This window comes from Melospiza georgiana, chromosome 4 (assembly GCF_028018845.1).
Source record: "Melospiza georgiana isolate bMelGeo1 chromosome 4, bMelGeo1.pri, whole genome shotgun sequence".
Lineage (NCBI taxonomy): Eukaryota > Metazoa > Chordata > Aves > Passeriformes > Passerellidae > Melospiza > Melospiza georgiana.
This window is the reverse complement of record NC_080433.1, coordinates 3,824,920-3,850,091: the sequence shown is the minus strand read 5'-3', so window position 1 is coordinate 3,850,091 and position 25,172 is coordinate 3,824,920. Positions and strand designations below refer to the sequence as shown.

Genomic DNA, 25,172 nt, shown 5'->3' with positions numbered 1-25,172 from the left:
TGATAGAATGGAAAATTCCCCGAGCCTTTTCCATTGAGGAAGTGAGGCCTATTTCTGGGAACAGGCATTTTTGAACAGATTAACCTTTTTACCGTAGAGCTTAGTCAAGCTGTTCTCCAGATCCTCCAGGCTGAGCTGCTTTACCTCTTTTTTGCTCTTGTTCTCAGCAATGGCCCCCCAAGCCTTTGGGGGCTTTTTGTCCAACATACAGCAGGCAGCTGACCAGATGTGGCTGGGTACATTAACCCTGTTATTGGATACGTAGGTGTTCCCAGGCACAGCACCTGTGATCACGTAGGTGGTTGTACAGCCCTGGGTCTTTTGGGGCATTGTTTTAGACTCGTAAGCATTCCAGTTGACATTGTTGAGAGTCTCGTCCTGAGGCACTATGTTGGTAAGGGTGAAAGTAGCATTCTTGCTCTCTTCACTGTACTGATGGCCATTGGGGCTCAAATGGCCACGGGTCAAATCCTTCTGTCCTTTGTAGTCATCATCAATAGCTTGGCTCTCTTTGATTTGGTCTAAGGTGAAGGAGTGATTATATATGAGGTTGTTCTCACTTGTCATCTCTTTAAGATTATTTTTACCTATAAGCTGGACAGGGAAAGAAAAAGTGGTGTTAGCATAGGGAATGGGAGTAATGGAGAAGATTTCCCTGGAGCAGAAGTTTCTGATGGTCAAGATCCCATTTTTTGTCATCAAAGTGTTTAAAAACATATGAATCTGAGACAAATCATACACATGCCCCTCCTGCATGAATGCAAGAGCTTTAAAGAGCAAGCAGCTCAGAATCTGACTGCTCTCAGTTGCACTTGTGACCTTTGTGATCCAGCCTGCAGTTTGTGCTTGGAGCATGGATGGATGCACCAGACAAGGAGCATTTCCCACTCCTAGGATTGAAAGGCGAATTTGGTGGGACTGCCAAATCTGCTTCCCTTTCCTCCTGTCTCCACAGCCCAAATCTGCCCAGGGCTCTCCCTGGATCCCCTCACACCGCACTGTGATGCTGTGATTCTGTGATGTTTTGTGGGGTTGCTACAGGTGTTGCGCATTCCTGGAACACCAGAGGTTGGCTCCTGTAACCCCATATACAGGAAGATGTGTCAGGAAATCAGTCCTGGAGCTGAGGTTTCCCTGGGAGGGATACAGTTCATTCAAGGATGAACAGTTTTGCTCAGTAGGCAAAAGGATCTCAATTTGAATGGAATCTGTTACAGCAGTGCTGAGAATGTGTCCCAGAGCTGATCTGGGCCAGGGAGAATTTTCTGCAGCATTGCTGAAAAGTAGTTAGAAACTATCAGCCTTTGAGAGGAACCTGTAATTCCAAAAGAGTCCTGGGTAAACGAAATACTCCAAGAATGCCTCTGGAGAAAGTTAAAAAAATATCAAAGATTTTTTGGGTGTCTGGGGTCCAAGGTCCAGGAGGAAAATGCCAGGTTGGACAGGGCTTGGAGCACGCTGGTCTGTCCTAGGTTGACTATATGATGCTTTTATCCCCAATCATCTTGTTCTGTTTATGCTGAATAAGAAGTTTTGCACCTTTAAGACTTGTTCTAAAGAGTGACGGGGGGAGAGAAGAAGCAGCACTTTGTTTTCAGACACTGCACTCACTTCTCCACATTCCTGCTCCTGGCCTGTGCTGTCTGCGGACAGACAGACAGCAGGACAGAGCTCTCCTTTGCTTTTAGTTAGTTTCAGCCTCTGTGGGTTTTTTTCCTTTTTCCCTTTCCTTTGGAACTGTTTAAACCTGCTCTGGACTGGACCGGAGCATTGGCAGCTCCCACCTGTGGCCCATGGGGCCGGGCCTGGGCCGCGGCATTTCCAGCACAGGAGGGACTGCTAAGAGCCTGAGTGAGCTGAACTGCAGCCCAGGGAGGGAACTTTTCTGAGTTTGTCATCTCTTTTGGAGCAGCAAGGGGTTTTATTTTTTAATATTGTTTAGATTTTATTGTTTAATAAACAGGGTTTTTTCCACTTTTCTCCAAGGAGGTATTTTCTCCCGGACAGGTTGCGGGAGGGGCCAATTGAATCTGCTTTCCTAGAGGAGCCCCTTTGGGGGTTCTCTCCAAAATTTGCCCTGAACCAGGACATGGTCTAACAGCAAGTGGCCTGGCCCATGCAGGGGAGTTGGACTGAGATGGTCTTTAAGGTTCCTTCCAACACCAACCATTCTATGATCCCTCAAAAAGAGAGAATATGGAGGCTGCAGTAGTGCAAGACCAGATTAGGTGCTTGAGTTCCTATGCATAAAATGAAATTATTATTTTTTTTATAACTTCAACATCTTTTGGTTCATCTTTAGGCAAACATATTTAGCCTTCCTTTGCAGCAGGGCATGTGGTTTCCCCCTCTGGCTCACCTTCCCCCGTAGCTGTCCTGCTACTCTGTCCTTACCAATGACAGGAATTGCTTCTTTTTCTCTTCTGCAATTGGCCTGGCCTGTTCTCCTGAGGTTTGTCTACAGGACATTTGGGAAGGCTCTAGAGCTTGTGGAGTTCTGTCTGTCTGCTGGATCCTTCTGGAGCAAGCCTGAGCCAAAGGTGCTCAGGGGTCACTGCCCATGGGTGGAGATCACACCCTTCTCAATGGACCAACACTGATGCTCCTCCGTGGAGAGCCTGGGGGGCCATTCCCTGGTTTAGGGAGACACAAGAAACTTCCCCCAAAGAGCTATTAGACCCCATTGCCTCCTTCCCATGTTCCTATGTTTGTTCCTATGCCCCTGAGTCACATCTCCCTATTCCCTGATTGGCCCTCATCTTTGCACTGCCATGAGGCCAAGCTGACCCCAGGGCCCCTTGGCAGACCAAAATTTTCACCCTGTATGTGTGAGTGCTGGGACCTGAACATCGCACTGCACAGCTGAATAAAACATCTGTGCATTTTATGCAAAGGGACTATGCTAGCAGCAATTCAGCTTGCTACACTACTCACTTGTCACTGCCTGAAATGTCCCTCCAGAAATCCCTGCACAGTTAACCTGACCCTCTCATCTCCGGTGCCTTTTCCCTCAAGGCTTTGTCCCTGGGCCATCTCACCCCTTCTGAGTTTCTCCTCACTTCTCTCACACCAATCACAAAGCCTGTTTGACTCTTCACTGGGAGCAGATAAGCTCTGCCAGGGATGCAGAACAGCTCAGGGCAAAGTGGGGATCAGAGCCCAGCAGGACTGTTGGTCCCTCAAGTTTTGCCTCTCCTGGATGCCTTTTCCCCATCCCTTGGTCAGCCAGCAGAGCAGGGCACAGGGAGGGGAAGCATTTGACTTTGTCATGTCATGCCAAGTAATGTGATTTGCTGTTCCTGTCAGGTGAGGGCAGAGAGCTGGGCACCTTTGGGATGTGATTCATCTCATGCTCCTGCTGATGTCTGAGATGCATCAGAGGAATCATATGGTGGAGGTGTTTGAAGTTCAGTGAGGACATTCCCATCAGTGTGTCCATTTGCATGTGTTTAGAGGGGTGTTAGGAAATAGAAGTGGTAATTTAAATGCTGCGGCCTATGTCTGGGTGGCTGGAGGGTGAAGTGTGTAAGAGGGACACTCACCTGAGGCTCAACCATCCACTTCCTTGAAGGTCTCTTGTAAGGTCCAGGCCTGTATTTGTAAGCAGAGTACACTGGAATTCTCCTGTCTCTGTCGTACAGGGTGGCATAGTGATACGAGTTGCTGAAGCGCTGACAGATCCGGGCTGGGTTCTTTGGATTCAGGGCATCATTTGGGGGAATCCCATCATAGAAGAACTGAGGACAGCTGTCAAAGGAGTTCACCACCTCGCTGTGTCCCAGCCAGAGGCAGCTGGCCAACACCTGCAGCAGCAGCAGCCCCAGCATGGTGGCAGGATTTCAGTGAAGGGCTCTTGCTCCCCTGGAAGGCAAATGCAGAGGGACACTCAGCTTGGAGAGAGCAGGTCATGGCCTGCAATCTTTTCGTGAAGGGGGACAGAGCTGGCAAGGGAAGGCATTCTGAGAGAACAGGAAAGGAGTAATTTCTGTCCTCCTGAATATGGAAAAATCACAAGGGCAATAACAGTAGAACCTAAAACAGAGTTTAGATGCCCAGCAGAGGCAGCAGTGGGAGCACTCAGCCTGTAGGAGGAAGGAGCCAAACCCACCAGGACTGCAATCAGCTCTCACAGCAAAGGGATCTTGCAACTGAGGCACAGCCCTGGGACAAGGTCACCTTTGCCCACCTCCCTCCTGCTCTCAGCACCTTCCCACAGCACACACCTGCAGCTGGGCACGGACTCTGCTCAGCCCCCTGCCATGCTCAGCTGGGCTTTAATCTCATGGGCCATTGGGCAGGCAAAGAACAGCAATGCTGCACTGCCTACAGCTCTCTGACCCCATCCAGGTTCACACAGACACTCAGCTCTTCCAGTCAGACCCAACACTGAACCCCAAATCATCCACCTGGGCTCCTGCCTCTCAGCTGACATGGGGCCATGCGTGTCCTGCTGCTCACCTTGCACTTCCACATTATCCAACCCAAGACTCCGAACTTGCAGGCACACGGAGGGAGCAAATGAAGGGGCCAAGCAGATGGCAGCAGCAAGCATGAGGGATAACACCTCTATCTTATCAGCACAGTGGCTGCTGCAATGCCAGCCCTGAGGGGCAGCTCTTGCCATGTTTGCTTGGGATTCCTGCTGATGCCCATCTTCAGCTTTGCTGATTGATTTCCCTGGACAGGCAAAGGCACCATTGCAGGAATTTCTTGGACAGCAACTTGTCCTGTTTTGTCTTTCTCAGTGCTGATGTGATTTTCAGCAGTCAGTAAGGTCATTCCTTTATGAGAAACCTGCTGAAAAGTTCCCTGGGATGATGACAACCACATGAGGAGCTTTGTCTCCCTTCAGAGGCAGCACAGGTTTGGGAGAGCAGGGATGCTTTCTTTTGCATTGCCAGACACTCATTGGAGAGATTTAATATCATCAGCATTTGGGATAAGGCAGCTGGGACAGGCTGCTTTGCTTGCTCTCTCTCTGCTCTCGCGTCTGCTTGCTTTTGCTTATTAGCTAGTTCTAGCTAAACAGTCCAAATTCCTTCCTGGACTGTTTCTCCTCTCCTTTTTTTCTTCGAACCTGCTCCAGACTGGGACCTGGGAACACCGAGGGTTTGCACCGTTTGGCCTGCAGCAGCTGCCACAGCGCTGGAGGGACTAACATAGCAACCACCCCCGAAAGAGACTTTCTGATTTTGTCATCTTCTTCAGAGTGGAGTCATCCGATATTGTTCACTTGGTGTGCTGGGGGTGCTCTGCCTGTTAAATAAACAGGTTCTTTCCACTTCTCCCTGAGCAATTCTTCCCGAACTGGGTGGGGGGAGGGGCCCTCCTTTAGAGATTCTCTACCAAATTCGCCCTAAACCAGCACAAAATCTTGACAAAGGGTTCCTGGCACACAAAGCTGCCACAGCCTCTAAAGCACAAAGCCCACCTTGGGCTGGCCAGGGGCTGAGCTCAGCACTGCTGAAGGCTTGACAAGTCACCTTGCACATTTGCCCTTGTCTTGTTCTTCTCCCTGCCCCTCATCTCTCCCTTTCCACTGGATTCAGGATGCTGAGCTGCACACAGCCCTGCTCTGACCCAAGGTATCTGGTCCTTTTCCTCTTTTCCAGCTCTGGATCAGGAATGTGGTGACCAATGAGCTGCAAACTGAGAACTGCAACTACCAGTCTGGAATTTTTACAGTACTCTGCAGATCATCCCCAAAGCTGCCCCAAATCAAGCAGAGAAGGGTCTGAAAAGTCCTTCTGCATGACCCACTCCTTGAGATTAAAATAGATCTAACAAAGGTAAAATCTAATATTACAGATTCAGAGCCTACCGTGAGAAGGAGTGGCACAGGATTCTGCTCGCAGCCCCAAAGTGGCAGAGGAGTCTCAAATGCCTCTGCTGCAGTCTCACACTCTCTGGGTTTATATGCTCTCGAGGAAGAGGCAGTTGTTGGATTTCGCAAGAAGCTTTTTGAATAACTTTTCCTGGGAATTTAGACCACACCTGTGTCAGTCCAGAGGTTTCTTGCAAGGTCATGGGTGGAGTTTCAGTACTGAATAGTCTCCCCCATCCTTCTTATTCAACCGTTTGTTAGATTTCAGATTAATTCAAAAGTTGTTAATTTTGAGGTGAGCTGGCTTGAGTTTCTATCCCAAATCACTTCTTCTGTCCTTGCCCTCCTGAATGACAGAAAATACTCAAGTCCTACAAAATTCAGTGCATGCATAAGCTCTGATTGCTCCTTAGAGCTCAGCAACTCCAGCCCAGAGTTTGCACATGTATATTCAATCCAAAACTCAGGAAAGACTTTGAATATTGGAGGCATTGTTGAGGAAGGAGAAAGAGCTTACCTGGAAGCAGGGTCCCAAAAGAGGCAGCTGAATCATTCCTTCTGTCTTCTCCCTGGAGAAAGGAGAGTTTGAATCCTCAGGAGTGCACCTGCAATATATACCCAGGCATAAATTTGCCCCTTGTTTCAAACAGGGAATTCCAACAGAAAGGAGAAGTGGTTGACAGTTGTTTTAGTTTCCCCAGACTTTCAACCAAATTTGCTGACTTGCAGCATGGCATGTCAGGGTCAGCTAACAGGGTCTGGTGGGTTCCTTGATCATTTCATCAATCCCACCAGCTGCAGCTGCTGCTGCTCCAGCACCTACACCTGTTTCTGCTCCCAACAGAACAGCTCTGCTGACACTGGATGGACTGGCCTGACTCTGATACACTCAGATATTCACAGTCTGTCCTTCTGCAGCCTCCCAGAACATCATTGCCAAGGCCAGGCTACAGATATTCTCTTGCCTGGTTGCCAGGGCTGTGTGACAGCTCCATCCCAGCAGCCTGGGAAGGGGAAGGCTCTGGGGATACCTCAGAGCACCTGCCAGTACTTGAGGAGTCTACAGGAGGGCTGGAGACAGACTCTGCACAAGGGCTTGGAGCTGACAGGTGTGCTGGGTTAATGTTTTTGTCAGTGGCAGGTGTGGGGCTGTGTTTTGGAGTTGTGCTGAACACAGAGTTGGTTACACAGAGATGTTTCTGGTATTGCTGGGCAGAGCTTTCACAGGCTAAGGCCTTTTGTGCTTCTTGTATTGCCAGGCTGGCGAGGAGGCTGGGGGTAGCTGGGATGTTGGGAGGAGACACAGCCAGGACAGGTGAGCCCAACTGACCAGAGGATATTCCAGAGCACGAGGCATCACGCTGAGGATATAAAGTGACGGGAAGGAGGAGGAAGGAGGGGGCATTTGAAGTAGTGGGTTTTGTCTTCTGAGGTAAGCGTGAGGTGGGATGGGGCCTTGCTCTCCTGGAGATGGCTGAACACCTTTCTATCCATGGGAAATGGTGAAGGAATTCCTTGATGTGCTTTGCTTGTGTGCTCAGCCTTTGCTTTCCCTGTCCAACTCTCTGTATCTCCACCTAGGAGTTTTCCACCTTTCCCTTTCCAGTTCTCTCCCTGATCCTGGTGCTCAGGGAGGGAGGGAGAAGTTTTGTGGAACGTGGCTGCTGGCTGGGGTTAAACCAAAGCACTGGGCCAAGCTGAAAGGGCTTGAAATGGAAGGAGTGTAGGTTTAGAAAGGATATTAAGAAGATATTTGTGACTGTGGGGTGGTGAAGCCCCAGCACAGGTTGCCCACAGAAGCTGAGACTGCCCCATACCTGCAAGTGTCCATGGCCAGGCTGGCTGGGGCTTGGAGGAGCCTGGGATACTGGAAGGTGTCCCTGCCTATGGGAGGGCATAGATGTAGGCTGGTCATTAAGGTCCTTTCCAAGCCAAAATATTCTGTCATTCAATGACCATTCATTCACTCAAACTAAATTGGACAAATTTTCTTCTGTTTCCAAAAGTCCAGGAATAACAGAATGACAAGTTCTTTGTTACAACCACAAATATCCAGAAGTGTGTTAGACCAAAGTTTATTTCAGCATGCTGGTTGAGTCCTGTGGTTTCTTGTGTCTCTGTTAACCTGGGACTGATGTCTTAAACAAAGTGGGGTTTAGCCAGAATGAAGGAGAAGGCCAAGAAGAAGCAGATCTGGTGGAGGTGGGGTAAATTCCTCCTTTCTGATGGGGCCCAACTGACAGAACAAAGCAGGGCCAGCAGTGGTCACATCATTAGAAGGGGCCATAAACCATCAAAGATGCCCAAAGTGTCTCCCAACTCTACAGTGCTGCCTGACCAACTGTAAAATCCCTCCCAGGGGAAAAGTGTGGCAATGCCCCACAGTCCTGAAGTCAAAGAACCCATTGAATTCTTTCATGCAGGGTCCCCACCTCCAAAGGCTCGTAAAAGTTTGGGACGTCAAAGTTGGAGTTTTGTTCCTGGATGAATGGAGGTATCTTGTAAGAGCTGTTGGCACCCTGGTACATTTTGTTCATGCCATTCACAGGAGAATAACTGGTGTCTGATGGTGACACTTGTGTGGGTGTTGTGGCATTCTCTGTTTGCATTTTCACACCCAATGTCCTGCAAGGATGCTCAGGGCACTGTGACTTTCCTGGTGGGTGTAGAAATTTCAGTGGGAAGCAAATTGTGATATATGGAAGACGTTACCCTGCAATGCAGCACTGCAGCAAATCCCTTTTATTGTAAGCTCTTGCAAACTCCATGATGGGGCACACATGGATCTTTGACAAGCATTGAATACATTTCCCCAAATCAGTTTCCCATCAATCTGCAGAAAAGCTTCAGAAGCAGAGCAGAGCATGAAGGTGTCCAAGGAGTGCAGCACAGGAATTCAGCTTTGGCTGTTCCAAGCTCTCTATGGGTCTGATGCCAAAGCCAGCCTCTCTGATACAACAGCTGCTGCTCCCCAGGTGCACTTTCAAAAGCCACCAAACAAAAGCATGTGCCAGGACCCCAGAATCACTGATTTGTTGTGTTTTGGAGGGAATTCTATAATCTTCTAGTCCCGATTCCAGGCTGCACCACAATCAGCTAGAGCAGGTTTTCCACATTGTTCTCTGCAGTATCTTCATGTGTTTGGCACAGCACGTGGGCAGCAGCATTCCTGAACACCTCCTGACCTGACCCCCAGGGGTTCTTGGCTGATATTCCTGTGCCAAAGTGCTGCTGCCCATCAGCAAGGGACATTTTGCCCAGGTTCAGGAAGTGAGAACCTCATTGCAGGGAGGGTAAAGGAAAAGCCACCCGGATATAGAACAGATAAGCTGTTCCTCAGAAATCAGAGCTGTAACTTTACAAGGTAACCTCATAAAAGTTGCCAAACAGGGAACTTTGTTTCCCCCATGGACCAAAGGATCTTTGCTTAGATGCTCTCTTAAGCAGAGGTGAAAAGATGCCACTGGCTTGAATCTCCTGTTTCCTTCCCTTTCGGGACAGCACATGGCAACATGTTCAGTCCACAGAATGTGAACCATTGGTGTTAATGGGGAAGACCTAAGCCAGCTGCCTGATCCAACCCTGAGCAGTGAAGCAGATTGAGTCACAATGTCTCCTCACAATTCCCAGCAAAATAATTTTTCCTGAGCGACAAAAAACACCTGTGACCCACTGGAGCACAGAGCTCTCCCCACAGATGGACAGACACAGAGCAAACTGCAAAATTACCCTGCCATGGCAGTGCAGCTGCACCTTCCCAGGGAACTCAGGTGCTTCCCACCCCACCGTGGGCATGGAGCAGCTCTGGGCTCAGCAAAGGGCTCCATCCCTATTGCCCATTCACAGCAGGCTCAGCAGAAAGCAGAGGCAATGCCAGCTGAAAGGTGCCTGGCAGCATGCTTGTGGAGCTGGGGCAGCCCTGTGCTCAGCTCCGAGCTGGCCGCCTGGCAGAAGCACAGAATTATTTCTGTTGGAAAAGGCCTCTGGCATCGTGGAGTCCAACCTTGGACCAATCACACCCTGTCAAGTGGACCATGGTACCGAGTGCCACATCCAGTCTCCAGAGATTGGGAATTCACCACATCTTCAGGCAGTCCATTCCAATGTTGAATCACCCTTTATGTGAAGAAATTCCTCCTGATGTGCCACCAGAATCTCTTCTGGTGCAGGTCAAGGCCTTGCCCTCTCATCGTCTCGATGGCTGTCCAGCAGAAAATGCAGACCCCAGCTGGCTACAGCCCCTTTTCAGGGAGCTGGAAAGAGAAATGATCTCTCAGAGCCCCCATGTCTGGGCTAAAGAACCCCAGCTGCCTCAGCTGCTCCTCACAGGCCTTTCCCTGCAGGGCCTTCAGCAGCTCCATGGCCTTGCTCTGCACGGCCTGCAGAGGTGGCCTCGGTCCATGGATCCAGCCTGTGCAGATTCCTCTGCAGAGCCTTGCTGCCCTCCAGCAGCTGAGTCTCCCTCCAAACTTGGCACCATCTGTGATCTTGCTGAGAGTTCCCTCCATCCCCTCATCCAGATCATCAGGAAAGATCTTCAACGGGACTGGGCCCCACCCTGGGGACAGCGCTTGTGGCCGGACGCCAGCTGCATGTGGCACTGTCACCAAGGCTCCCTGGGCCTGGACATGCAGCCAGCTCCTGAGGCAGCCAGGAGAGCACCTCTCCAAGGCCTGGGCTGACAGCTTTTCCAGGAGAATGCTGTGGGAGACTGTGCCAGAGACCTTGGTGAAGTCCAGGTAGACACTTCCACAGCCACCCCCCTCATCCACTGGAGCAGTCATCTGGTCATCAAAGGAGATCAGGTTCGCTATTGTGTTGTTATTTTATTTTCTTAATTGTTAGAATTGGAACGAAATGTGCAGGAGTGTTTCTCGTGTTTGGTGTACAGTATTTAATAATTGTGATCTGTATTACAGTCTTACAAAGTGTGATTTTTGTGAATTTTACGGGATTCAACTAACAAGATACAAACTGGCCCAGTATCTTTCTCAACCAAATCTTTCAAGGCCAAACTATCCAATTGAGAAATGACAACTAAATTTTTTTTGACTTTTAATCCAGAAACTAATCACTTAAAGTCCACAATGCAGACTTTTCTAACCAATTACATACTGCTCCCCAAACCCATGAGGAAGAAGCTGAAGAACATCCGGCCAGTGCCCACAACCCTCCCTCTTGCTTTACATATATTGCTATATTCAAAAATGTTAAACCCTGTGTTTTTCACCCTTTGATATTACATAATTTTATTCAAATTACTTACCTGTAAGTTCAGGGCTATCACTCAATTTTGGAAGCCTTCTCCAGGACTTCAAGTCAAATGCAGTGTGCCCTGGTGTGTTTGTGCCTTACAGCAAAGAAAGTTTAAAATTCTCAGCATCCAGGCTTCCAACAGTTCGCTAGGCAAGATCTGTCTTTCCTAAAGCCCTGCTGACTGGCTGGGACTGATGCCTTGGTTCTCCTGGATGTGTCCTGTGATCACACTCAGGACAATCTGCTCCAAAACCCTTCTGGGATGCAAGTTCAGGAGGACACGCCTGTAATTCCCCAAATTATCCTTCCTGCCCTTCTTGTGGATGTGTGTCACAATTGCAAACTCCAGGCAGCTGGCACCTCCCCAGTGACCCACCACTGATGGAAAGCAACAGTCCTCATGAATGAAATAAGGCAGAGTCCAAGCTGATCCTTTTCACTGTTGGGCTTCCCATATATTTCCAAGCTTGCTGGGGATGGCAGGACATTTCTGATTATTGCCAGGAGTGAAGGTCCTAGGAGGAGCCTGGGAAGTCGACAGAGGTGGCACTGATGGGGTTTGTGTGTTGGTTTTGCACAGCTGGGATTTTGGGTGTGGGGGGCCCACATAGGTGTCTTCTGTGAGAAGCTGCTAGAAGCTTCCACCATTGTCCAGCAAACCCAATCTGTGGTGGCTCTGTCGATGGACATGCTGCTGGCCACAGCTGGGCCAATTAGAGATGTTGGTGACACCTCTGTAATAACATATTTAAGAAGAAAATGAAAACAAAGTGGAGCGTGCAGTTTGAATTCCAGTCAGAGTCTAGGAGGACGTGAGAACATGTGAGGGAAACAACATGGAGACACCAAGGTCAATGGAGAAGGAGGAGGAGGTGGTGCCCCATATGCTGGAGCCAAGATTCCTCTGTAGGCCATGGTGAAGCCGCTCTGCCTCTGCAAGCCATGGGGATCCACAGGGGATTCAGAGATCTGCACACAGGCCATGGGAATCCAGGATATATTCAGAGATCCACCCACAGCCCATGGGGGATGTGCCCAGTCTGGAGCAGGGGGATGCCCTGAGGAGGCTGTGATGCACTGGGAGACCTGGTGAAGAGAGGGGTCCCCTGCTCCCCTGCTGGAGCAGCCTGTCCTTGGACTGCACCCAATGGAAGGATGACCCAGGCCAGGGCAGTTTGGGGAGGACTGTGTGCCTGTGGGAGGGACTCCTGTTGCAGCAGTTTTGGTTGGGCTGCTGCTAGTGAGAGTGGAGCCACACTGGAGAAGTTCAAGGAGAACTGTCTCCCATGGGAGGGACCCCACGGTGCAGAAGGGGAGGGACTCCTCTCCCTGAGCACTGGAAGAGAACCTTGCGTGATGAACTGACAAAGCCCCCCTCACTCTGTCTGCCTGTGCTGTTGGTGGGAAGGAGGGAAGTGTTGAGGAAAGAAAAGGTGATTTAAAGGGCTATTTTACTTCTCATTATCCTCCATTGATTGTGTCTGTAATAAACTCATTTTCTATCTCTAAGTTGAACAAGTTTTGACCTTGGGCGTGTTTACTCCCAGTCCTTATCTCAACTCATAAATATTTTATTATTTTTTTTCTCTCCACTGTCCAGCTATGACAGGGGAGGCTGAGTGAGCAGCTTTTGTGGGTGCCTGGTGTTTGGCCAGTGTCAAACCACGACAGTTGTTCAAGCAGCCAGTGGCTCCAGAGCCTGAAAAGTGGTGGCAGTGAGACATGGCATGAGGAATGGTGAGGATGAGTGTGGTCCCAAGCCCCAGCCAGTGTGCAGAGGTGTGTGAGCAAGTCAGAGGGAGCCTCAGCCTGAGGTACAGCAGAGGTGTCTGCAGAGGGGCCTCAGCCTGAAATCACTCTGATGCTTTCATCCCAGCAGGGGCTGTGTCAGCATTTGATCCCAGCAGAAAAATCCATCCAGGCAGAGGATGAGGCATGACAGGAGCTGTCCAGCAAAGGCAGTGAGAGTGATGTGCTCACTTTGCTCTCCTAAAAGCAACATCTTCTCCCAGGGGTGTGTGCAGCCCCGCTGGCACAAGGCAGGGCTATGGCTGCTGTGGCCATGGCAGCTGGAGGCAAGAGGAGCAGAACTGCATGGTGCTGCCAGGCCGTGCCCCGTGTCTGCCCTGGCACCTGGTGCCTGTGCTCAGGTGTACAGAGCCCCCAGAGCTGCCCCTGGGGAAGGGGCCTGGCCTCTGGCTGCTGGCCCAGCTGGGGGTGCCTGTTGCCCACGATGCTGCAGCACATCAGCCAGCCCCAGTGGGGCTCTCCAAAGCTCAGGGCAGCTGCAGGGGCCCAGGGTGCAGCTCTGTGTGCAGCTGAGGCAGGCCTGGAGCTCTGCTGGCTGCGGTCACAGCTGGGACACCAGCACACCTGGAGACACCTGCATGGGGCTGCCTCACTCTGCAAACCCACCAGAACCTGTGTTTTAGTGCAGCCCCCAAACAGGTTGGTCCTGGCTGAGCAGTGAGACTCAGCAGGACAATGAACAACAGCTCCTGAGCTGAGATGTCCAGTGCCAAGCTGGCACCTCTGAAAGTGACACAGCTTGCATGAGCTCTTGGCACCCTGGCACACTTTGTTCATCCCGATTCACAGGAGAATGACTGGTGCCAGATGCTGACACTTGTGTGGGTGTTGTGGCATCCTCTGATTGCATTTGCACACTCAATGTCCTGCAAGGATGCTCTGGGCACTGTGACTTTTCTGGTAGATGTAGAAATTTCAGTGGGAAGCAACTTGTGGTTTATAGAAGACGCTACCCTGCGATGCAGCACTGCAGCAAATCCCTTTTATTGTAAGCTCTTGCAAACTCCATGATGGGGCACACATGGATCTTTGACAAGCATTGAATACATTTCCCCAAATCCGTTTCCCATCAATCTGCAGAAAAGCTTCAGAAGCAGAGCAGAGCATGAAGGTGTCCAAGGAGTGCAGCACAGGAATTCAGCTTTGGCTGCTCCAAGCTCTCTATGGGTCTGATGCCAAAGCCAGCCTGTCTGATACAACAGCGGCTGCTCTCAAGGTGCACTTTCAAAAGCAAGCAAACAAAAGCATGTGCCAGGATCCCAGAATCACTGAATTGTTGTGTTTTGGAGGGAATTCTAAAGACCTTCTAGTCCAGACTCTAGGCTGCACCACAATCAGCTAGAGCAGGTTTTCCACATTGTTCTGTGCAGCATCTTCATGTGTGGGGCACAGCACGTGGGCAGCAGCATTCCTGAACACCTCCTGACCTGACCCCCAGGGGTTCTTGGCTGATATTCCTGTGCCAAAGTGCTGATGCCCATCAGCAAGGGACATTTTGCCCAGGTACAGGAAGTGAGAACCTCATTGCAGGGAGTGTAAACGGAAAGCCACCCCGATATACAACAGATAAGCAGTTCCTCAGAAATCAGAGATGCAACTTTACAATATTAGCTCATAAAAGTTGCCAAACAGGGAAGTTTGTTTCCTGGATGGACTAAAGGATCTTTGCTTACTTGCTCTATCAAGCAAAGTTTAGAAGATATCTCTGTCTTGATTGTCCTGTTTCCTTCTCTTTTTGGACAGCACATGGCAACATGTTCAGTCCACCGAATGTTAACCATTGGTGTTACTGGAAATGGGCTTAGCCAGCTGCCTGATCCAAACATGAGCAGTGAAGCGGCTTGAGGTCACAGTGTCTCCTCACAATTCCCAGCAAAAAAAATCTATCCCGAGTGACAAAAAACCCCTGTGACACACTGGAGCCCAGAGCTCTCCCCAAAGAGGGACAGACACAGAGCAAACTGCAAAATTACCCTGCCATGGCAGTGCAGCTGCACCTTCCCAGGGAACTCAGGTGCTTCCCACCCCACCGTGGGCATGGAGCAGCTCTGGGCTCAGCAAAGGGCTCCATCCCTATTGCCCATTCACAGCAGGCTCAGCAGAAAGCAGAGGCAATGCCAGCTGAAAGGTGCCTGGCAGCATGCTTGTGGAGCTGGGGCAGCCCTGTGCTCAGCTCCAAGCTGGCTGCCTGGCAGAAGCACAGAATTATTTCTGTTGGAAAAGGCCTCTGGCATCGTGGAGTCCAACCTTGGAACAATCACCACCTCTTCAAGTGGACCATGGCACCGAGTGCCACATCCAGTCTCCAGAGATTGGGAATTCACCACATCTTCAGGCAGTCCATTCCAATGTTGAATCACCCTTTATGTGAAGAAATTCCTCCTGATGTGCCACCAGAATCTCTTCTGGTGCAGGTCGAGGCCTTGCCCTCTCATTGTCTCGATGGCTGTCCAGCAGAAAATGCAGATCCCCAGCTGGCTACAGCCCCTTTTCAGGGAGCTGGGGAGAGAAATGATCTCTCAGAGACCCCATGTCTGGGCTAAAGAACCCCAGCTGCCTCAGCTGCTCCTCACAGGCCTTTCCCTGCAGGGCCTTCAGCAGCTCCATGGCCTTGCTCTGCACGGCCTGCAGAGGTGGCCTCGGCCCGTGGATCCAGCCTGTGCAGATCCCTCTGCAGAGCCTTCCTGCCCTCCAGCAGCTGAGTTTCCCTCCAAACTTGGCACCATCTGTGATCTTGCTGAGAGTTCCCTCCATCCCCTCATCCAGATCATCAGGAAAGATCTTCAACGAGACCGGGCCCCACCCTGGGGACAGCGCTTGTGTCCGGACGCCAGCTGCATGTGGCACTGTCACCAAGGCTCCCTGGGCCTGGACATGCAGGCAGCTCCTGAGGCAGCCAGGAGAGCACCTCTCCAAGGCCTGGGCTGACAGCTTTTCCAGGAGAATGCTGTGGGAGACTGTGCCAGAGGCTTTGGTGAAGTCCAGGTAGACATTTCCACAGCCTCCCCCTTCATCCACTGGGCCGGTCATCTGGTCATCAAAGGAGATCCAGTTCACTCGGCAGGACCTGCCTTTCCTAAAGCCCTGCTGGCTGGGACTGATGCCTTGGTTCTCCTGGATGTGCCCTGTCATCACTCAGGACAATCTGCTCCAAAACCCTTCTGGGATGCAAGATCAGGTGAACAAACGTCCAGTTCCCCAGATTCTCCTTCCAGCCCTTCTTGTGGATGGGTGTCACAATGGCCAAACTCCAGGCATCTGGCACCTCCCCAGGGAACCAGCACTGATTAGAACTGATGGGGTTGGTGTGTTGGTTTTGCACAGGCTGGATTTTTGTAGCAGAAGGGCCACAGAGGTGGCTTCTGTGAGAAGCTGCTAGAAGCTTCCACCTTGTCTGGCAGATTCAGTCCCTGATGGCTCTGAAGATGGACATGCTGGTGGCCACAGCTGGGCCAGTTAGAGGTGCTGGTAAAACCTCTGCAATAACATATTTAAGAGGAAAATCAAAGCAAAGTGGCGTGTGCAGTTTGAATTGCAGCCTTAGATTAGGAGGAGTTGAGAACACGTGAGGGAAACAACATGGAGACACCAAGGTCAGAGGAGAAGGGGGGAAAGGTGATGCTCCAGGTACCAGTGCAGAGATTCCTCTGTAGGCCATGGTGTGACTGTGGTGAAGCTACAGTTCCCCTGCATTCCCTGGAGATCAATGGGGAATGCAGAGATCCACCCACAGCCCCTGGGGATCCATGGGGAATGCAGAGATCCACCCACAGCCCATGGGAACCATGGGGAATGCAGAGATCCACCCACAGCCCATGGGGATGCATGGGGAATGCAGAGATCCACCCACAGCCCATGGGATCCATGGGGAATGTAGAGATCCCCCCACAGCCCATGGGATCCATGGGGAATGCAGAGATCCACCCACAGCCCATGGGATCCATGGGGAATGCAGAGATCCACCCACAGCCCATGGGATCCATGGGGAATGCAGAGATCCACCCACAGCCCATGGGATCCATGGGGAATGCAGAGATCCACCCACAGCCCATGGGGATCCTTGGGGAATGCAGAGATCCACCCACAGCCCATTTCAGAGCTGCCCACGCTGCAGTGAGTGGATGCTGGGGACCACTGGGAGACCTGGTGAAGAGAGGGGTCCCCTGCTCCCCTGCTGGAGCAGCCTGTCCTTGGAGGACTTCACCCAATGGAAGGATGACCCAGGCCAGGGCAGTTTGGGGAGGACTGTGTGCCTGTGGGAGGGACTCCTGTTGCAGCAGTTTTGGTTGGGCTGCTGCTAGTGAGACTGGAGCCACACTGGAGAAGTTCAAGGAGAACTGTCTCCCATGGGAGGGACCCCACGGTGCAGAAGGGGAGGGACTCCTCTCCCTGAGCACTGGAAGAGAACCTTGGGTGATGAACTGACCAAGCCCCCCTCACTCTGTCTGCCTGTGCTGTTGGTTGGAAGGAGGGAAGTGTTGAGGAAAGAAAAGGTGTTTTTAAATGGCTATTTTACTTCTCATTATCCTCCTCAGATTGTGTCTGTAATAAACTCATTTTCTATCTCTAAGTTGAACAAGTTTTGCCCTTGGGAGTGTTTACTCTGAGTCCTTATCTCAACTCATAAATCTTTTATTATTTTTTTTCTCTCCACTGTCCAGCTATGACAGGGGAGGCTGAGTGAGCAGCTTTTGTGGGTGCCTGGTGTTTGGCCAGTGTCAAACCACGACAGTTGTTCAAGCAGCCAGTGGCTCCAGAGCCTGGAAGACGGGGGTAGTGAGACATGGCATGAGGAATGGTGAGGATGAGTGTGGTCCCAAGCCCCAGCCAGTGTGCAGAGGTGTGTGAGCAAGTCAGAGGGAGCCTCAGCCTGAGGTACAGCAGAGGTGTCTGCAGAGGGGCCTCAGCCTGAAATCACTCTGATGCTTTCATCCCAGCAGGGGCTGTGTCAGCATTTGATCCCAGCAGAAAAAATCCATCCAGGCAGAGGATGAGGCATGACAGGAGCTGTCCAGCAAAGGCAGTGAGAGTGATGTGCTCACTTTGCTCTCCTAAAAGCAACATCTTCTCCCAGGGGTGTGTGCAGCCCCAGTGGCACAAGGCAGGGCTCTTGCTGCTGTGGCCATGGCAGCTGGAGGCAAGAGGAGCAGAACTGCATGGTGCTGCCAGGCCGTGCCCCATGTCTGCCCTGGCACCTGGTGCCTGTGCTCAGGTGTGCAGAGCCCCCAGAGCTGCCCCTGGGGAAGGGGCCTGGCCTCTGGCTGCTGGCCCAGCTGGGGGTGCCTGTTGCCCAGGATGCTGCAGCACATCAGCCAGCCCCAGTGCGGCTCTCCAAAGCTCAGGGCAGCTGCAGGGGCCCAGGGTGCAGCTCTGTGTGCAGCTGAGGCAGGCCTGGAGCTCTGCTGGCTGCGGTCACAGCTGGGACACCAGCACACCTGGAGACACCTGCATGGGGCTGCCTCACTCTGCACCTCCACCAGAACCTGTGTTTTAGTGCAGCCCCCAAACAGGTTGGTCCTGGCTGAGCAGTGAGACCCAGCAGGACAATGAACAACAGCCCCTGAGCTGAGATGTCCAGTCCCAAGCTGGCACCTCTGAAAGTGACACAGCTTGCATGAGCTGTTGGCACCCTGGCACATTTTGTTCATCCCTATTCACAGGAGAATGATTGGTGTGTGATGGTGACACTTGTGTGGGTGTTGTGGCATCCTCTGATGGCATTTCATACCCAATGTCCTGCAAGGATGCTCTGGGCACTGTGACTTCTGTGGTGGGTGTAGAAATTTCAGTGAGAAGCAACTTGTGGTTTATAGACGACATGACCCTGCAATGCAGCACTGCAGCAAATCCCTTTTATTGTAAGCTCTTGCAAACTCCATGATGGGGCACACATGGATCTTTGACAAGCATTGAATACATTTCCCCAAATCAGTTTGCCATCAATCTGCAGAAAAGCTTCAGAAGCAGAGCAGAGCATGAAGGTGTCCAAGGAGTGCAGCACAGGAATTCAGCTTTGGCTGCTCCAAGCTCTCTATGGGTCTGATGCCAAAGCCTGCCTGTCTGATACAACAGCTGCTGCTCTCAAGGTGCACTTTCAAAAGCAAGCAAACAAAAGCATGTGCCAGGATCACAGAATCACTGAATTGTTGTGTTTTGGAGGGACTTCTCAGGACCTTCTAGCCCACACTGCAGGCTCCAGCAGGATCAGCTAGAGCAGGTTGTCCAGAATCATGTATTATTGGGCTTTGGGGATCTCCAGACATGGAGATCTACAGACAGGATCTCTGGGCACCCTGAGGCTCCCTGGTGCCACAGCCTGGCTAAGGAGGTGAGGGACAAGTCAGCTGCACACTCCTGGGGACAGCTGAGGAGGAGAGGACTCGTTCCTCAGAGCTCTCTCCTGACATGGGCAGCAAAGCAAAGCAGCTGGAGGCTCTGCCCACATCTTTGTGCCTTTGAGCAGAGCAGGAGGTGCCCTGAGGGACAGAGCTGGAAACACACCAGAGAAGGAAGCAGCACAGGCTCTGACCAGGACATTTGTCCCCCTCTCCCCTGCTCTGCTCAGACCCCACCTGCAGTGCTGCCTCCAGCTCTGGGGCCCACAGCACAAGAAGGATCCAAAGCTGTTGGAGTGCAGTCCCGTGGAGGCCATGAAGGTGCTCCAAGGGCTGGAGTGTTTCTGCTCTGGGGAAAGGGAGAGAGAGCTGGGGATGTTCAGCCTGGAGAAGACTGCTGAGAGTGCAGTACATCAGGGATCTCCAAGAGGGCTGGAGAGGGTCTTTGGACAAGGGTATGGAGTGAGAGGACAGGAGGGAATGGTTTCACACTGATCGAGGGCAGGGTTAGATGGATATTATAAAGCAGTAAATTACAGGGAGCAGGCTGTGGTATGCGTAAAAGTTACCCAGAGCTGTTTGACTGCCCCATCCCTGGAGGGGTTCAAGGCCAGGCTGGGGAGGGCTTGGAACAAGCTGGTGTAGTGGAAGGTGTCCCTTCCCATGGATACAGGGGAGAATGCGATGATCTTTAGGGCTTTAAGGTCCCATCCAAACCAAACCACTCTGTGATTCTGTGATTCTATGATATGTGGGAAAAGCCCCCGAGGCTATTCTAATGATTATGCGAGGCTTTTTTCCGGGGACAGGCATTGTTGAACAGAGTAACCGTTCCACCATAGAGCTCAGTCAACCTCTCCTCCAGCTCCCCCAGGCTGAGCTCCTCCACCTGGTTCTTGTCATTCTCAGCAATGGCCCCCCAGGCGTCTTGGGGCTCTTCGTCCCCCAGGCAGCAGGCAGCTGACCAGATGTGGCTGGGTCTGTTCACCCTGTTGTCAGATACGTAGGTGTTCCCAGGCACAGCACCTGTGATCACGTAGGTGGTTTTACAGTCCTCGGTGTTTTTCTTCATTGTTTTATCCTCATAGACCCTCCACTTGCCGTTGTTGAGAATGCTGTCCTGGGGCACTATGTTGGTAAAGGTGAAGGTAGCCATTTTACTCACATCGTTATCCATATGCCCAGTGGGACTCAAATGGCCATGCACCAAACTCTTCAGTCCTCTGTAGTCATCACGCACAGCCTGGCTCTTTTTGATATCGTCTAGGGAGATTTTGCATTTATCCTTGAGGTATGACTCTGTTTCCATATCATTAAGATTACATTTACCTGTGAGCTGTACAGGGAAAAAGAAAGAGATGTTAGAATGGGGAATGGGAGTTATGGAGAAGATTTCCCTGAAGCAGAAGTCTCACATGGTCAAATCCCAATTTTTGTCATCTCAGTGTATGAAAATGAATGAATCTGAGAGAAATCATAGACATGACCAACCCACATGAACACAAAAGCTTAAAAGGGCAACCAGCTCAGAATCTGACTGCTCTCAGTTTGACTTGTGACCTTTCTGATCCTGCCTGCAGCCTGTGCTGGGAGAATGGATGCATGCACGAGACAAGAAGCATTTCCCAATCCCAGGATTGAAAGGTAATTTTGGTGGGACTTCATCTCCGCTGCCACCTGCTTCCCTTTCCAACTGTCTCCACAGCCCAAATCTGCCTAGGGCTCTCCCTGGATCCCATCAAACCACACTGTGACTCTGTGATTTTATGTGTTGTTGCTACAAGTGTATCCCAGTCCTGGAACACCAGAGGTTGCCTCCTCTAACCCCATACATAGGGAGAAGTGTCAGGAAATCAGTCCTGGAGCTGAGGTTTCCCTGGGAGCGCTACAGTTCATTGAAGGATGAACAGTTTTGCTCAGTAGGCAAAAAGATCTCAATGTGAATGGAATCTGTTACAGCAGGGTGGAGAATGTGTCCCAGAGCTGATCTGGGCCAGGGAGAATGTTCTGCAGCATCACTGCAAAGAAGTTACAAATGATCAGCCTCTGAGAGGCGCCTCTCATCCCAAAAGTGTGCTTTTTTTTAAGGGAAACTAAATACTCCAAAAAGGACTCAAGAGAAAATCAAGAAAATCAAAGATTTTTTGGAAGGCCAGGGTCCAATGTCCAGGAGGAAAATGCCAGGTTAGATAGGCATTGAAGCATTCTGGTCTAATGGCAAGTGGCCTTGTCCATGCAAGGCAATTGGACTGAGATGGTCTTTAAGGTTTTTTCAACATAAACCATTCTATGATTTACCAAAAAGAGAGAATGTGGAGGCTGCAGTGGCGCAAGACCAGATTAGGTGCTTGAGTTCCTATGCATAAGATGAAAAGATGATTTTTTTCATAACTTTAACATCACTTGGTTCATCTTTAGAGAAACATATTGAGCCTTCCTTTGGAGTAGGGCATGTGGCTTCCTTCTCTGGCTCGCCTTCCCCCAAATGCTGTCCTGCTGCTCTGTCCTTACCAATGACAGGAATTGCTTCTTTTTCTCTTCTGCAATTGGCCTGGCCTGTTCTCCTGAGGTTTGTCTGAAGGACATTTGTGAGGGCTCTCGAGCTTGTGGAGTTCTGTCTGTCTGCTGAATCCTTCTGGACCAAGCCTGAGCCAAAGGTGCTCAGGGGTCACTGCCCATGGGTGAAGATCCCACCCTTGTGACTGGACCAACACTGATGCTCCTCCCTTTGCACTGCCTGAAATGTCCCTCCAGAAATCTCTGCACAGTGAACCTGACCCTCTCATCTCCGGTGCCTTTTCCCTGAGGCTTTGTCCCCTGGGCAATCTCACCCCATACTGTGTTTCTCCTCACTTATCTAACACCAATCACAAAGCCTGTTTGACTCTTCACTGGGAGCAGATAAGCTCTGCCAGGGATGCAGAACAGCTCAGGGCAAAGTGGGGATCAGAGCCCAGCAGGACTGTTGGTCCCTAAAGTTTTGCCTCTCCTGGATGCCTTTTCCCCATCACTTGGTCAGCCAGCAGAGCAGGGCACAGGGAGGGGAAGCATTTGACTTTGTCATGTCATGCCAAGTAATGTGATTTGCTGTTCCTGTCAGGTGAGGGCAGAGAGCTGGGCACCTTTGGGATGTGATTCATCTCATGATTCTGCTGATGTCTCAGGTGCATCAGAGGAACCATGTGGTGCAGGTGTTTGAAGTTCAATGAGGAAATTCCCATCCAGTGTGTCCATTTGCATGTGTTTAGAGGGGTGTTAGGAAATACAAGTGGTAATTTAAATGCTGCAGCTCATCTCTGAGTGGCTGGAGGGTGATGTGATATGCTGTAAGAGAGACACTCACCTGAGGCTCAACAAACCACCATCCTCGAGGTCTCTTCTCTTCTACAGGCTGGTATTTGTAAGCAGAGTACACTGGAATTCTCCTGTCTCTGTCATACAGGGTGGCATAGTGATACGAGTTCCTGAAGCGCTGACAGATCCGGGCTGGATTATGTGGGTTCAGGGCATCACTTGGAAAGGTCCCCGAATAGAAGAACTGAGGACAGCTGTCAAAGGAGTCCACCACCTCACTGTGTCCCAGCCAGAGGCAGCTGGCCAACACCTGCAGCAGCAGCAGCAGCCCCAGCATGGTGGCAGGATTTCAGTGAAGGGCTCTTGCTCCCCTGGAAGGCAAATGCAGAGGGACACTCAGCTTGGAGAGAGCAGGTCATGGCCTGGAGCCTTTGTGTGCAGGGGGACAGAGCTGGGAGAGGAGGGCACCATGAGAGACCAGGAAAAGAGTCATTTCTGTCCTCCTGCATGTGGAAAAATCACGAGGGCAATAACAGTAGAACCAAAAACAGGGTTTAGGTGCCCAGAGGAGGCAGCAGTGGGAGCACTCAGCCTGTAGGAGGAAGGAGCCAAACCCACCAGGACTGCAATCAGCTCTCACAGCAAAGGGATCTTGCAACTGAGGCACAGCCCTGGGACAAGGTCACCTTTGCCCACCTCCCTCCTGCTCTCAGCACCTTCCCACAGCACACACCTGCAGCTGGGCACGGACTCTGCTCAGCCCCCTGCCATGCTCAGCTGGGCTTTAATCTCATGGGCCATTGGGCAGGCAAAGAACAGCAATGCTGCACTGCCTACAGCTCTCTGGCCCCATCCAGATTCACACAGACACTCAGCTCTTCCAGTCAGACCCAACACTGAACCCCAAATCATCCACCTGGGCTCCTGCCTCTCAGCTGACATGGGGCCATGCGTGTCCTGCTGCTCACCTTGCATTTCCACGTCATCCAACCCCAGACTCTGAACTTGCAGGCACACGGAGGGCGCAAATGAAGGGGCCAAGCAGATGGCAGCAGCAAGCATGAGGGATAACACCTCTATCTTATCAGCACAGTGGCTGCTGCAATGCCAACCCTGAGGGGCAGCTCTTGCCCTGGTTGCTTGGGATTCCTGCTGATGCCCATCTTCAGCTTTGCTGATTGATTTCCCTGGACAGGCAAAGGCACCATTGCAGGAATTTCTTGGACAGCAACCTGTCCTGTCCTGTCTTTCTCAGTGCTGATGTGATTTTCAGCAGGCAGTAAGATCATTCCTTTATGAGAACAATGCTGAAAAGCTCCCTGGGATGATGGCAAACACACGAGGGGCTTTGTCTCCCTTCAGAGGCAGCACAGGTTTGGGAGTGCAGGGATGCTTCCATTTGCATTGCCAGACACTCATTGGACAGATTTAATATCATCAGCATTTGGGATAAGGCAGCTGGGACAGGCAGCTCAAAGGGTTCCTGGCACACAAAGCTGCCACAGCCTCTAAAGCACAAAGCCCACCTTGGGCTGGCCAGGGGCTGAGCTCAGCACTGCTGAAGGCTTGACAAGTCACCTTGCATATTTGCCCTTGTCTTCTTCTTCTCCCTACCCCTCATCTCTCCCTTTCCACTGGATTCAGGATGCTGAGCTGCACACAGCCCTGCTCTGACCCAAGATATCTGGTCCTTTTTCTCTTTTCCAGCCATGGATCGGGAATGTGGTGACCAATGAGCTGCAAACTGAGAACTGCAACTACCAGTCGGGACTTTTTACAGTATTCTGCAGAGCACGGCTGTATCTGCCCCAAATCAAGCAGAGAAGGGTCTGAAAAGTCCTTCTGCATGACCCACCCCATGGAACTGAAAGAGATCTAAATAAGGTAATATCTAATATAACAGATTCATAGAAAACAGCCTACCGTGAGAAGGAGCAGCACAGGATTCTGCTCGCAGCCCCAAAGTGGCAGAGGAGTCTCAAATGCCTCTGCTGCAGTCTCACACTCTCTGGGTTTATATGCTCTCCAGGAAGAGACAGTTGTTGGATTTTCCAAGAAGATTTTTGTGTAAATTTTCCTGGGAATTTAGACCACACCTGTGTTTGTCTCGAGGTTTTTCACAAGGTCATGGATGGAGTTTTAATACTCAATAAACTCCCCCTTCCTTCTTATTCTGCAGTTTGATATTAATTTTTAGGTGAGCCTGCTTGAGTTTCTTTCCCAAATCATTCCTTCTGACTGTACCCTCCTGACTGACAGAAAACAACAAAGTCCTGCAAAATTCAGTGCATGCATAAGCTCTGATTCCTCCTTGGAGCTCAGCAGCTCCAGCCTAGGCTTTGTCCATGTAGATATTTTTTTCAGAAAGTCAGGTGAGATTTTTAATATTGGAATCAATGATGAGGAGGGAGGAACAGCTTACCTTGGTGCAGAGTCTCAGAACAGGCAGCTGAACTGTTCCTTCTGTCTTCTCCCAGGAGAAAGGAGAGTTTGAAACCTCAGGAGTGCACCTGCAATATATACCCTTTCATGTGCAATATATACCCTTTCAAAAATTTCCCCATTGTTATAAACAAGGAATTCTACAGAATAGAGAAGTTTTCTATTTTTATTCAGGGGATATTTTCACACCCACCCTGAAATGTGCTGACTCT

General features: G+C 50.9%; 2 protein-coding genes across 3 annotated transcripts; both read right to left on the bottom strand.

Annotated features, from left to right (window-relative positions):
- Positions 1 to 48: 48 nt before the first annotated feature.
- LOC131082740 (endonuclease domain-containing 1 protein-like) lies at positions 49 to 25,043 on the bottom strand. Of its 2 annotated transcripts, XM_058022848.1 has the most exons (3): positions 24,941 to 25,043; positions 3,543 to 3,861; positions 49 to 594 (listed from the first exon to the last, which is right to left on the bottom strand). In XM_058022848.1, the coding sequence occupies exons 2-3, from the start codon at positions 3,825 to 3,827 to the stop codon at positions 49 to 51; spliced, it is 831 nt and encodes a 276-aa protein (XP_057878831.1). In that variant the 5' UTR covers positions 3,828 to 3,861; positions 24,941 to 25,043. The 2 variants fall into 2 exon arrangements, 1 of the variants encoding a protein (XP_057878831.1); XR_009114377.1 differs by lacking the exons at positions 49 to 594; positions 3,543 to 3,861 and adding an exon at positions 22,809 to 22,889 and having other exon boundaries at positions 24,941 to 25,013.
- On the bottom strand, positions 19,580 to 22,792 carry LOC131082383 (endonuclease domain-containing 1 protein-like; the record flags this gene model as incomplete). Its single annotated transcript, XM_058022252.1, has 2 exons — positions 19,580 to 20,560; positions 22,568 to 22,792. Coding segments are annotated over 2 exons (786 nt in total), but the record flags the coding sequence as incomplete, so codon positions are not given.
- Positions 25,044 to 25,172: the final 129 nt, after the last annotated feature.